This window comes from Anas acuta, chromosome 19, assembly GCF_963932015.1.
Source record: "Anas acuta chromosome 19, bAnaAcu1.1, whole genome shotgun sequence".
In the NCBI taxonomy this organism is placed as follows: domain Eukaryota; kingdom Metazoa; phylum Chordata; class Aves; order Anseriformes; family Anatidae; genus Anas; species Anas acuta.
In genome coordinates, this window is record NC_088997.1 from 3,707,499 (window position 1) to 3,720,605 (window position 13,107).

At 50.1% G+C, this 13,107-nt stretch overlaps 1 protein-coding gene across 1 annotated transcript in view; it reads right to left on the reverse strand.

Moving 5' to 3' along the window:
- Positions 1 to 326: 326 nt before the first annotated feature.
- The window catches only part of VPS53 (VPS53 subunit of GARP complex), a 62,242-nt gene continuing 49,461 nt past the window's right edge, over positions 327 to 13,107 (reverse strand). Inside the window, 4 exon segments of the mRNA XM_068655623.1 lie at positions 327 to 3,264; positions 3,603 to 3,707; positions 6,922 to 7,059; positions 8,270 to 8,339. Of these exon segments, the coding sequence (XP_068511724.1) occupies positions 3,094 to 3,264; positions 3,603 to 3,707; positions 6,922 to 7,059; positions 8,270 to 8,339 (484 nt within the window). The 3' untranslated portion in view covers positions 327 to 3,093.

The following is a 13,107-nucleotide window of genomic DNA, read 5'->3' on the forward strand; positions in this document are numbered from 1 at the left end:
ATTAATTTCAAAGGAAAAAGTTGAGATCCCTCAGAAATCTTTCCAGCAGTTAGTCATCACAGATGATCCCATTATTTATGGGCACGAGGTCAGCTCTCCCAGACTGCCTCCGCGGTGCCGGGAGCTGCTGTAAATGCCAATGTTGCCCGTGCTGGAGCTACGGAAGTCTCTGAGGTTGGGAAACCAGGAGAGAGAAGAGCTACGAGAGAGAAGTGCAGGCAGACAGCAGCGGCTCCCTGCCTGGGGTGTGTTCTGGGAGAGGTCCGGCACGGCCCCGTCCCAGCCGCTGCAGTTGTGGGGCAGTCGGACAGAAAACGCCCAGCAGCTAAACGTCAGCAACCATTTAATTCATTGCAGTGTCACAGTCCCACGTACAGCCAGAATTACACCTTGGCCAAAAATACATTAGAAGTGGCATTTTATACAGGAAAAAAAAACAAACCTCTCCTTTATCCCACCGGGATGTAAATCCCCAAAAGCTCACATACACACAGACAGACGTGCCAAATCTGATAAATACCCAGGAGTCAGGGGGGTGACATCCTTAAAAGTGAAAGTAGAAAACTGCCAAGTTGCCCTCTAGAAGTAGAACTTGACTGTAAGTCTTCAAAGGTTGAAACTAAAAATTCATTTTTTCTTTTATTTCTTATCTCCAGAATGAAATACAGATAATGAAACAGGAGAAGCCTTCAGGGGAAGATATGCGACGATAACTTGAACATCATATTCAGCTATTCATAATTTAGTTAGAGAATCATCCAGAGTCATAGCAAAGAAAAAAAAAATTAATCTAAAATAAATTATTTAGCCCCCCTGGGGAATAAGGAATCTCTGCAAAGCCATGTTCCCTCCGCCCCTGCTGTTGTATCTGATAACGTGTGAGCCATCCTGCACACGCACCGCGAGATAGCGTGTCCTCTGGGAAAGGCTCTTCACAATCCCAACGCTCTTCTCGACACCCTTCCCTCTTTTGTCACCCGACATGAAATCTGGAGAAAAAAATTAATGAAGCACTGTTGGATTTGGGGAGATTTGTAAAACTGGAGTGATGAGAAACTGCCGTCCCTCGTAACTGCTGCTGGGGCATCACTGCAGCTCAGCACCCGCACGCTGCAGCCAGGGTCCAGGCCTGGGGAGACCCCTGAAAACGTGTCCTAAGGAGACAGTGTCTCTTTAGCTGCAGCAGCAGCTGGGTGTTAGCAATACCTGACTAGTGAGGGTTTCATCTCTGCGGATTTATTCTTTCTGCTGGAATCCCATGCTCAAGTCCTGACTGTTCAGGCACAGGCTGACTTGCTGGCTGTGCAGAAGGAGTACAGGGTTTTACCGAGCCAGGCACGAGATCTGCCCTCCCAAAACCACCCAGCTGAGCAGAGGGAAGGGGTGTAGCTCTCACCCCTGCCACCACCCAGCCCCCTGCCCTGGGACAGAACCAAAATGCAGCCAGGTAGGCACAGGAACCTCTCATTTCCCGCCCTGAGTTCTGGTGAATCTCTGGGTTTGGGTGCACACAGCTCATTTTCCTGCAGTGTGCTTCACCCCTTCCTCTGTCCCAAATGTGCCACAGTGAATACTAAAATTCAGAGTGACCACAGCCCCCTAAAAACACAGTCCTAAGGCCCAACTTTATGTGGGGGGAGCCCTCCCGAGAAGGCGTCTGCCAGTGCAATCACTCCTCACCTCCCAAACTGTTACATGACTTTTTATTTCCTGCAAATCCGAGTGAAGCTTGAGTTAAAATAAAGCAGGCACAACTGGTTTATCTGCCCCTAAATCCATGTGGGATTCAACTGTTTACCGATCAGGCATATGCCTCCCAAGAAAAGCACACAGAGGAGTTTAGGAAGAAATCCAGCGTCACTAACGAGGAGATGACACGTCCCTGCCTGAAACTCCTCCGGGAGGCTTACCCAAGGGGCAGGGGAGGGATGCTGATGTCCACACACCCCAGGCCAGACCCTGCTCTGTGCTGGCTTTGTGGATGGGTGCCAGCGTGAGCTGGACCCCCATGAAGGGAGGCCCAGGTTATCTGAATTATTTCACCTCTGGTTCTCCTCTCCCCTCTCAGAGGAGGAGGAGGAGAAGAAGGCCTTTGAAGTCTGAGGCTTGTGTAAGCATCCTGTCCGGGAAGAGGCCCTGGCAGCTGCAGGCTCCAACAGTTCCAGCATCTCTCCGTGCAGGGCAGCAAAGGGGCCACAGGGGCAGACCCAAGCTCTGGCCATGCCCCTCGGCATGAGAACCAGGGCTGGTACCATACCACGCTTATCCCATGAACTTACCACGCTGATCCCTTATCCCACCGTGGATGGAGGGCGAGATGCAGCACGGGAACTCCCATCAGGGACAGGGGTGAGCCCAGCACATGCGACAGAAATAACGAGGAGCTGGAGATGGGCTCCGTAGTGTTTAGTTTGGCCTCTAGGGTATCAGGGAAGGCTCAGAAGGCATTCATTCATTCAGCTCTCTCCCCCTGTTCTGAAAAGGAGCTGCCTTGCTGTTTTTCCTGGTGGTTTGTGTGTGCCTATTCTGGGAGCAGGGGTGAAAGCCACACTGGGCATTTCCAGTGGTTTCACTGCAGATGCCTGGAGCTCAGCTCTTAAAGGTTTTCCTCCTCCTTTTAGTTTTGTTTGTTTTGTTATCACCCTCCCTCCCCCCAGAATAAATAATGAAACAGAGGAGCAGCTCTGAAAGCAGGGAGTGAGCAGTAACACCAAGTTCTTGGGCAAAAGCCTTAGTGCTGCAGCAGCAGAGCCTGGCTGGGCTGATGGCCGGGATGCCAAGCGTATCGCAGCTGGATATTCTCTGAATCCACCCAAACCATTTCTGCAGCTGCTGACCTCCAGGTACCTGTTTTCTCCACCACACGGGGTTTCACTCATGCTAAGCTACCTAAAGGCGAACACCTTGGTCAGATTCTCCCTCGGTCTGAGCAGAGCTGCAGTGCCACGGTGTACGATGGTTAACGGATCACAGGGCACGACAATCACGGGACACCAATTTTTCAGCAGCAGCATTCTGTAAAACATAAGTCCAAAGAGCTTTGCTCCCAGCGACTGGAGCTAGTCCTGAGCAACAGCCTTTTCTCCTGCAGGCTTAGAGTCTTTTCTTGATGAGCTTCTCCAGTTTCCGTATCCGAGAGGACTCCTGCTCCGGCGTGGGAGCATTCAGCGAGAGGGAGCCGGTGCTCTCTGCTCCAGAGGGCGGTGCCGGGAGGCGCTGGCGGAAGAGGTCCAGCATGCTGCTTTGCTCACTCCTCTTCAGGCCCTGCCAGAGCAAAGAGCAGTGAAGCCATGAGGTTAGACTTGCCTGATCGAGGAGCAGGCGTGCACAATGATAGCCACGGCAGAGCCTGTTTCAAACCCCGATCCTTTGTTTGCCCACCAAGTGCAGATCTCTGGGTGATCCAGAGGCAACTGAGCTCAGCCCCAGCACAGCTATAAGCAAGGTAAATGAACTGAAGAAATACTCTTCAATAGCAACTCCAGACACTTTCAGAGTACAGAGGATACGCTTGCCTTAAAGAGTGCTTTGCCCACTCCCAAACCCCTCTATATTACTACTGAAAAACTCCCCAGCAATCTCAGTACAGGACTGATCCTAACCTTCATGTCCAGTATCTTCTGGAAGGTGTCCGTGCTGCAGTCAGCAAGGAGCTTGATGTAATTGTCAACAAACACAACCGGGGGCTCGTGGGGAGCCATGACCACCTGCCAAGATAAGAAAAAAAAAAAATCAGACAACTTTTAGGAGGTAAAGCCACTGCTCAGTTCAGGCAGAGGAGCGACAGCAGGACTGGTTTGTCATAAAATAAAATGCTTAAGGAACAGGAAAGATGTTTTATGTGCTGACAGTAACTGAGAAATAAATGCGAGGGAAGAATAGCAAAGTGAAGAGCAGCCTAGGAGCAGAGAAGAGCACGGGGTCTCTTCCTGCCCAGCCAGCAGCTCTCAGACCGAGGTGCTGCCGAGCTGTGCACCGCGTTGCAAAGAGCAGCAGGACTTTGTCTGTGTGCTCGTCAGCTGGCAGGCACTAGCATGTTGTCAGAGCTCAAGATTTTATCTCATTGCACGGGGAAGCCTTGCTGGGCAGTCGGTGGTTGCTTGGGGAAGAAAGGCAGCGCTGGTGGCAGGGGGCACTTCGGGAGCCCCAAGCCCACCGGCAGATCGGGCAGCAGGCGGCTGGAGGCTGCCCAGAGCCTCCCTTCAGCTGTGCCTCCCTCCTGTGCAGAAGCAGAACAGACCCAGCATCTCACAGGACACCCTGACAGCACTCTTCCTGCAGATGCTTCCTCCCCTCCCCAGAACAGTGTGGGGCAGAGCGAGCTGCTTCAGGGTTGTACGGGTGCTCCCAGCTGCTGCATGTTTCGGGTGCAGCCCCTCCTGCACACACCTCTGGGAGGCTGGGCTGCAGCGTGCACCCCCGCTGCCTGCTGCCCTGGAGCTCTGACCCTCCCCAGCCCAACAACAGCCAAGTCAGGAATAAAATTAAAACGGGGACTTGGAGCTAGGAAGATGATTACTTACTCATTGGTGTATTTTCCCTACACGAGCCGTGAGCTCCATGAAGAACATCTTTAGGTAATGCTCGGGAACAGAAGCACCTCTCTGGGAAGTACATATGCACATGTAGGGCAGGAACAGCCCGGGACCAGACTCTTCCCTGTCTCTGAAAACGTTTCCATATGTTTCCACTGACCCATCTCACCCCACGCTGCATTCTGTCACCGAGACGTTTCTTTCTTTCGCTGCACTTCAGACCAATGAAACATCATAGCTGTGTGTACACTTATAAAGCCTTAATTTACAGCCCTTGTAAAAATCGGATGCCAAGATGAAAAGCTGGAACTTCAGACACTGGAGCCAGAGGAGAAAGGAAACAGCTCTGCGGGACGTGCACGCTGAGATTCCCTCCTCCCTGCTCGCATCTGCACTTTCTATGGCTTCAATGAAATAATTTGTTTGTGCCATCTACGGGCTTAACGATGCTCCCACTGAATTAGCTGCGCTGGTACAAGGACGCAGCACTGTGTGGTGGCACTGCGTGCAGCGCAGGCATTGCTTCTGAACAGCCTCTGTACTGTGTAGGAGAGCCCTGAAAACCCCGAGGAGGAGGGCATTAGCCCGTATTTTTGATGGAGTGAGAGAGTTCTTACAAAAAAGACTCTTTAATGGACAATTTGGAAGCAGCAGAGAGTCAGGCTGAGCACCGACAGAAAGAGACGACCCGCAAGGCAAACAGAATGGACAAAGACAAACAGCCAGCTCTAGGCTCCTGCAGGCAAACCGTCCTGCAGAAATACCGGTGGCTCAGCACCAACGGGCACTTCTGAGAGGCTCTTCTACCCCATAACCGAGAGGCTGGTGCTGACACTAGCCCCAGATGCTGGGCTGTGGGTTGCCCAGACTTTGGGCAATCCTGTTCAGCCACTACGATTAACAAATCTCCTCCATCAGCATTCAGCCTGCTCGCCTCCCGATTATATGGGGCATTATTTTGTAAAATCTCTCTGTGGAGCATCCAACGCTGTGAGCGTGTCGCTGTTTAATTACTACCTGCTCTGACACCGAGCCCTCACTTGGGGCCGACAGAAGTGCTTTATGCAGCGGCACGGCAAGGATGGGATGTCTGAAAAGGCACCCGTGCTGCTGCTGCCTGTGAACCTGCCACGCTTCCACCGCTCGCTGCCCGAGGCTCAGGGCTGAGCGGCAGCAATCCATTTCCTACGCTGCCTTCATGTCAGCCCCGATGAAGCCAGGGTGATATTAAGGGGACAGAAATTACTTCCACTGCTTTCCTGATTGTGTATGCAAGCTTCAAGGAAAGACCTAATTGTGTATGCAGCAGGCACCCGTCTTCCTGCTCCTGTTAGCAATAAAAAGCATTTTTTCTCCAGGTCATTTCTACAAAAATTTAGACTTGCTTTAACTCATCCACTAACACCTCAGTCATTTTATTTCAAAAGCAGAGAAATTCAGAACTAATTTATGAAGTCAGAGAGCAAACTGAATGGTGACACTGCCTAGAGAGCAGAGCCACAGTGAGCAGCGGGAACCCAGCCCCTGCAACCACAGAATCACAGAACTGTAGGGGTTAGAAGGGACCTCAAGAGATCACCGGGCCCAACCCCATCGGGTCCAACCCCTCCTTGCCTCGGCCGTGGTTTGTGCAAGGCTCTTGCTGCTGCCTGGCCACGCCGCCTGACACTGGTACCACCAAGTCACATCCCCACAGTGCTGAGAGTGAGCGGGGGACAAGCCCCTGCCCAGCAGAGCACAACTGCAAAGCTCCCAGGGCTTCCCCTGGGATCAAGCCTGACTTCTTATTTCAGAGAGACAACAGTGGGGGGGAAGGGGAGGCAGGGAGATCGCTTTGCTTGTTACGCTTTATGAAGACAACACGCTGCTTTTGGGTCATTTTCCAGGCACCAGGTCTGGAAAATGAAAAAGGACTCTGGTGAATACAGTAACCCAGACATGTTTGCACTGGCTGTTACACTAGACAGTAAACAGGTGACTCAAGCACGGCTTGGCTCCCCTGCGTGATGGAGTCTGCACAAAGGCCTGGAGTAACCTGAACTGGAGGCTTTGCCCCGAGGCAGACACTTACGGATGTTAGCTCCGATTTTCACGAGCTCCCAAGGAAGTCTGGTGCCCCAACTCTTTTGGGAAGCAGAACTCGAGCGCTCAAGTTATCTTGAAAAATGAGGACCAAAACCCAAAGGCTACGTTAAAAGGGAGCGGCAGCAAAACCAAGGCAAATCAGCCAGGTCTCTAGAACAGCTGGCAGCACACCCCTACGAGCACGCATACATTCACGTGCGCTCTGCAAGGCTGCGTTCAAAGGAAGGGCCCCCTGGAATTCGCTCGCTCCGCTTCCCAGCCCAGCAGTCTGGCTGGCAGCTTATCAAAAGTCTTGAGTTACCTTCAGGATCATTTCAGCCCGAGTCATGCCTTTCACCACTATCCGCGTGTAGCTGGCGGGAGCCTTCCTCACCACCTGGGACCCAATGGAGGGCAGATCCAGGAGAACCATCTTCAGGGAGTGGGTGTCCAGCAGCAGCTGCAACAGCAAATTGCACCCCATTAGCCAGGCCCCATAAACCAGGCTGCCTTAGCTGCTGTAATCCAACGGGCTTAAAAGTATAACGCTTCTCACGCTGAAAACATCCCGGTAACGGGGCTGCAGAAGGAACTGACCCTTGTCACGGCACTTCAAGGAGACAAGATCACCCTCGGCTGTTTATCCCCATGGCTATTTATCAGCACCAGTTGCTGACTCTGACAGAGCTGCTGATTCTGCTTGCAGTGACTTGTGGCTGCAAAGCACCTGGCACAGGCGGATTTCTCTGTCCTCTTCCCTTTGACAGCATAAACTGGAACACCTTGATTACCTGCAGGTGTGCCATTATTTAAATATCAAGGTCAAATGAATTAACACCCTACCTGCTCTTGCAGCTAATCAGCAATTAGATCAGGATTTCTGCATTTACTCAACCACTTGATTTTTTTCTTATTTTAAAGAGAACTGCAACACAGAACTAAGCAATATCCTGTGGTCACTGTCACACGAAGCTCACAGCCTGCTGTATGCTGTTTTTTACCAGACCAGCAGCTACACAAGCAGCAAGGAGAAGCTAAATTCAGCACAGTGCTCATTCACTGCCTGATAATGAAGTGTTGGGGGTTAGAATATCATACAGCAAGTCACCCCAAATACTGCACCCTTCTGATTACACTGCGTGTGTTTAAAGAGGTGAGAAAAGACCGGTGAGGGCTAGAAATCTGAAAGCAGCAGCAAAGGGACTGAGCGATTACCTACTTTGAGAAAAATGGGATGTAAAAACAACAGCCTGAGAAAGACACGGGAGCTTCTTGCAGTCGTTTGTCATGAGCAACTTGCTTTCCTTTCCATGAGCACAGTGAAGACGATCTCACCATGACACATTAGGCAGGTGCTTCGGAGGTTTGTTGTTACAGTGCTCTTGATGTTTGACTGGCAGAGGGAGAGCTCAGCTGCCTGGGAAGGTGCCTAGGACCTCCCTCCCACCTCACAGGGTCAGCTGTGGCCAGACCACTACACACCTGCTTTAACCCCATCCTCCACCAGAACATATCCCTGGTGCCTTACACTGACTGTGCAATTTCCAGACAAGCAGAGAGCACTCAGCTGTACCAAATTCAGGCCATGTAACAGTTCTCAGCCCCTTTTTACCCTTTTACTTTTTAAGCACAGAAGTGAAATACTACTGCCAATGTGACTGCTTGCTTACCTGTTCTGCCCCCACCATGCTAATGGGTTTGCACTTGAAGAGGTGGTTAATGAACTTGGGAATGAAGGAGCTGCAGAGGAGACACAAAATGACACAAACGTCAGCATTTGGAGTTGTACAATATTCTGTGGCAACAAAGCACACAAGAACAGAACAGCACAGCTTTCCACAGAGACAAAGCGCATGGTTCTCCATCTGACTGGGCACACTAAGAACACTAAATGCGAAAGAATCGTAACCGATTTTTATTTTTTTTTTATATCTATGCTGATCTTAAAGTTGAGAAGTTGCATACATACTCCGTACATAAATTCCTACAGAGTACATGTGAAGTGCTACAGTACAAGCTCAAGAACAAGCAAACTATTGCACATGACAACTACAGCAACACACCAAGATTTGTGCAGCTACTCATGGAGTGGAAGTATCTTGATTGTATCCAGGACCTACATTTCACTGCATGCTAGTAATTCCATAGCATGCACACTACAGACTGGACTTGAGGTCCAGCCAAGGCTGGAGGTCTGCTGGGCCCTGGCCATTCACACAGCACGGCACTCTTCCAGACAGCTCCCAGCCAACACAATCAGGGCGATGAGAAGCTTTGTGAAAAGGAAAACACCATTACCCTCTTTTACTAACATGGGCTTTAGACTCAAAGATTATTAAATGACACACACAACAGTGCAGAAACTGGCAAAGGCAGAAGCTAAGCCCAACATTCATCACCTTGGGCAACGTCTTCCAGAACATCAGCTTTGGTTTTAGCCTTTTGCTTCTTGATACGAGACTTTGTGGTAGCTTCGCCCTTCAGTGGGAAAGCTGATGCTCCCTTTTATCGGGGGGCTGGCCAGACAAGCTCCTGCCCTACCAAGCTGCAGCCCCAAGAAAACCCAGAAGTGAGTGTGAGGAGTCAGAGGCAGCAGAGCAAACCCCTCTGGAAGGGGTGAGCCGTCTGTCAGGACCATGACACCAATCCTTTTGTCTTCCTTTTACTGTTTTACTTCCTTTTACTTTGCTTTTATGACGTACTCTGACTCTTCCACATGGCCTTCGCTGGTTGAACACCTGCGGGGCTCACGCTGTTTCCAGGGCCCCGTCCACGATCTGGTGGCAGGTCTTGGATTTCGGCATCTGTCCTGAGTTCTTGCAAGTTGGTCTGTTTTTTGTCCTCTTGAACGAGGTGCTGCTTACGGTGATCTAATTTCAGTGTGGTTCCCCCTTGCATCTGTTGAGCTGTTTCCTTTCCATGAACAAGGGAGCACGGACAGCATCTTGTTTGTCCTGCCACCTGTTTTCCAAGCCAGAGCTTTTATTTTTCACCCCTTTCTCATGAAAGAATGACAAAAGCGTAACTCAGGCACGGAGCGTGCCAAGCTGCTAAGCAAATCAAAAGAAATGGCTCAACAAAGAATCTTTCCAAGCAAAGGCTCCTTCCCTCAGACACAGCCACGACCTCTCTCACTGAATCATCTTTTCCTGGAGAGGTGTCAAGTCGAACAATTTCAAATCATTGCTGAGAACCAGCTACTGGGCTGCCCCAAACAGCTTTGAATTTGGCCACCAGAGAGACGACCTTGGCAACAAAAGCCAAGCAAGAGGAGGAAAACAAGCCCCGTCTCCTCTTGCACTAAAGCATTAAAGCAGAGACATAACCTATCTTACAAGTCCATTTTTCAGGTGTATAAATAATTCCCAGAGGGCAATTAGAGAGTGCCAAGCACAGCTGGAGCTTCGGCAGTCCTGCAAAATGAACAATTGCCAGCAGTTCTGGAGGCAGCAGCTTGCTACGAGTGGAAGAGCACAAGAGGTTAATTGTACCTTTGATCTTGCATGGGGGTCCAGCTCTCTCTCTCTGTAGGGTCAGGCGCAGAGCTAACGCTCATGCTGAGCAGGAGAAACAGGGAGAGCCTTTCGTGCTGCAGGGTGGCAGACTGGCAGGCAAAGGAACCCCTCTGCTCTCCTCTTTTTCTATTTTTTTTGTGCTATACAACCACACGGTCTCCCACAGACAGCCCTCCCTTGCCTGAAACAATTCCCAGGCCTTTTAGGATGGCCACCCACAAGCACTGCAGCAGGGTAGAGCGACCTTCCATCCCTGCACGCCTGTTATTTCACGCTGTCTTATTGGAAACAGCTTCTCGACTCCGGCAGGACAGACAAGACAAAACACCAGATCCAAAGACTGCTCTGTTTTTTTGAGGCTTTTTTTTTTTTTTTTTTTTTTTGTCTAGCAAAGACCGTTGAGAGCAGTTGCGCTTAAGTGAAAAATTTGCTCGGGTTTCTTGCCTGGGCTGGGCTCAAAGTTTGGCTCTCGGAGTGAACCGCAGGCGATCCTGACGTGAGCGGTACGTGCGTCTCCAGTGGTAAAGGCTGCGCGCACGGTTTTGTACTCTGAATGCCTTTACTCCCTGCACATCCACGGAGCTCGACTGGATGCCAGAAATCGTTTGCAGTTTCAGCCATAAAACAGAATCCAGCAAAATCTTCTCCATAGAAGCAGACAAGTCCCCAGCGTAAAAATAAAGCAGCGCAAGGCGGAGCAGGAACCTAAAGCACAGAAACTCCAGCATCTGAGAGGCTTCCATCCGAGGGTGTGGCTCTGCCAAAGCCTGTGTTTTCTTTATCCCCTGCGCTGATGATGCATTAAACACAACGCTTCGCTAAGGCAGACAGAGATGCAACCACAAGCTGTCTCCCCAGCGGGAGATGAGCTACTCCAGGATATCATTCCAGGCATCCTGGTGTCACTGTTTGCTTCACGCCGCCCTCGAGGCGGTGGCCAGCCCTCGCAGACTCACCCGGGCTTAGAAAACCAGCAGGAGCCTCCTCACTGCAATCCTTCTCCTGATTCCTCTCGCTCTGAGCTGGATCCGAAGGCCAGGGCGGTCGCAGGGAGGTGCAGTGCAGTCACCCAGCGCGTTGAGCTGTTTGTGATTAACGCCCCGCTGTTCTGGCAAGGGGAGAGCTGTTTGTTTTTCCTGCCTCTCAGCTCTTCGTCCCCGAGGTCAGGTCACCGAGTGCCCACATGCACCCCAGCAGAGCAGCCCCAGCCCCACACTGCTGTGGTTTTTGGATTTCAGAGGATAAGGCCCGGGGTGCAGGGGAGCAGAGCCCTTCAGCAGCCTGCCAGCACCTCGGGGACATCGGTGGCTTCAGCTGCTCCTCGCTGTTCGGAGGAGCGAGGGCTGCACGTTGGTCACAACAAAGCAAAAGCGACAGATCAGGTTAGAGGATTGATGCGATTTCGGATGGCAATTTTTCTTCTCCCAGACTTGGCTCGGATCCCTCAGCTTTAAATTTAGTGACTTTCGATGCCTTCTCCCCTGTGGTCCTGTAACTCAATACCAGCCCTACACACAAACCATTAGCGCTGAGAAGTGGCTGCCAGTTCAGAGACACAGGCATTAATGTACAGAGGAGCACAACGCCTGTTAAAAGGATTTTCATTGTGCTGGAGCACACAAAAAGCCAGGTATTTATATTAGACAGGCCAGCATATTCCATAAGAATTCAGAGCCTCAAGCACACAAATGCTTGTGCACATTAAAACATCAGAAGGATTTTAAGTAGATAATGCACTCTTATCACTCTGATAGTTTTCCTGAAAAGCAAGTGGCACAGAACTCTAAACACTGTCTGGCAAAATCCCAGTATTTAGGGATTTTTTTAAAAATCTTTTTTTAAAAAAAGATTTTAAAGTAGTTTTTTTGCAGGTTTATGCGATCTTCCATAGAGCAAGCCCTGAGGAAGGCCCTCAGTTTAGGTTTCAGCGCGTCTCGAATGTGAGAGTTGGGTATTTTATCCTGAGTCTACTCGGTATGTGCTTAGCAATAAAGTTAAAAGGGAGACAACTAAGCTGAGGTATTAAGAGTGTGCTATGAACAGCTGAGTAAATGTTTTTTTATATTATTTATCACCATGTTAGCGATATAAAATTCAAGCGTAACCACACAGAAGGCTTAAGTGCAATAAATTTCGACTGGGACAGTATTTCAAACGGTGATTATGGGCAATGTCATAATATGATTTATCAGTAACTGCTCTTTAACGCAAACTAATGAGTACCCAGAGATAGAAAGGGGGAACGAAGCTCTCAGGCCAGCCTCCCCGCTGCGAAAGCTAACGGTTCTCACGAGAGCCTACTGCATCTTTTCCTGCTGAAGCAGGAACTGAGCTTCTGGTCTCAAACCCACACAGTAACTGCCAGGCCATGCAGTTTATTTCAGGATGATTAGCTTATCAGAGATGAATGAAATGTTTAAGTGTTTTGAAGAGTGACATGCGATACGTGTGGTACTGCTCCCAAGCCTCTACCAGGACAGCCCCATGCAACTGGTTGTACACAACCGGCCAGCTCTTCCCCGGGGCTTTTTCATGGGGCACTGGCATGCAGAGCTCAACTGGTCTCAGGAAAGCAGGAAAGAGTTCAAAGTGTATTCCCAAAAAAAGAGACTTTTGGTTTTGGACACAGCTTCGAAGTTTGGACTTCACCTTCAACCCTGATTCCAAAGGCAAGGGGAATTCCTGTCTCACCTTCCCGTTCCTTTCACCCTGCCCAACATCAAGTGACTCACCGGGAAGACACTCATAATTACCCTCAAAATCTAAATGTACTTTTCCACTTCTTTCTGAAACATTTTTGCAGAGAAAAGCAGATTTTAATCTGTTAACTTAGAATTTATTCATTACTCTTGCCATCCTTACAGTCCTACAATTGATAGATAAGCTACTTTAAGGCAAATGATGCACCAAAATTTATGTGCTTGAAGTACTTCAGCCTTTTATCACTGAAGGAAAAGCAGGTTTCCATAACAGGAGCTGTCAACTCCTCAGTA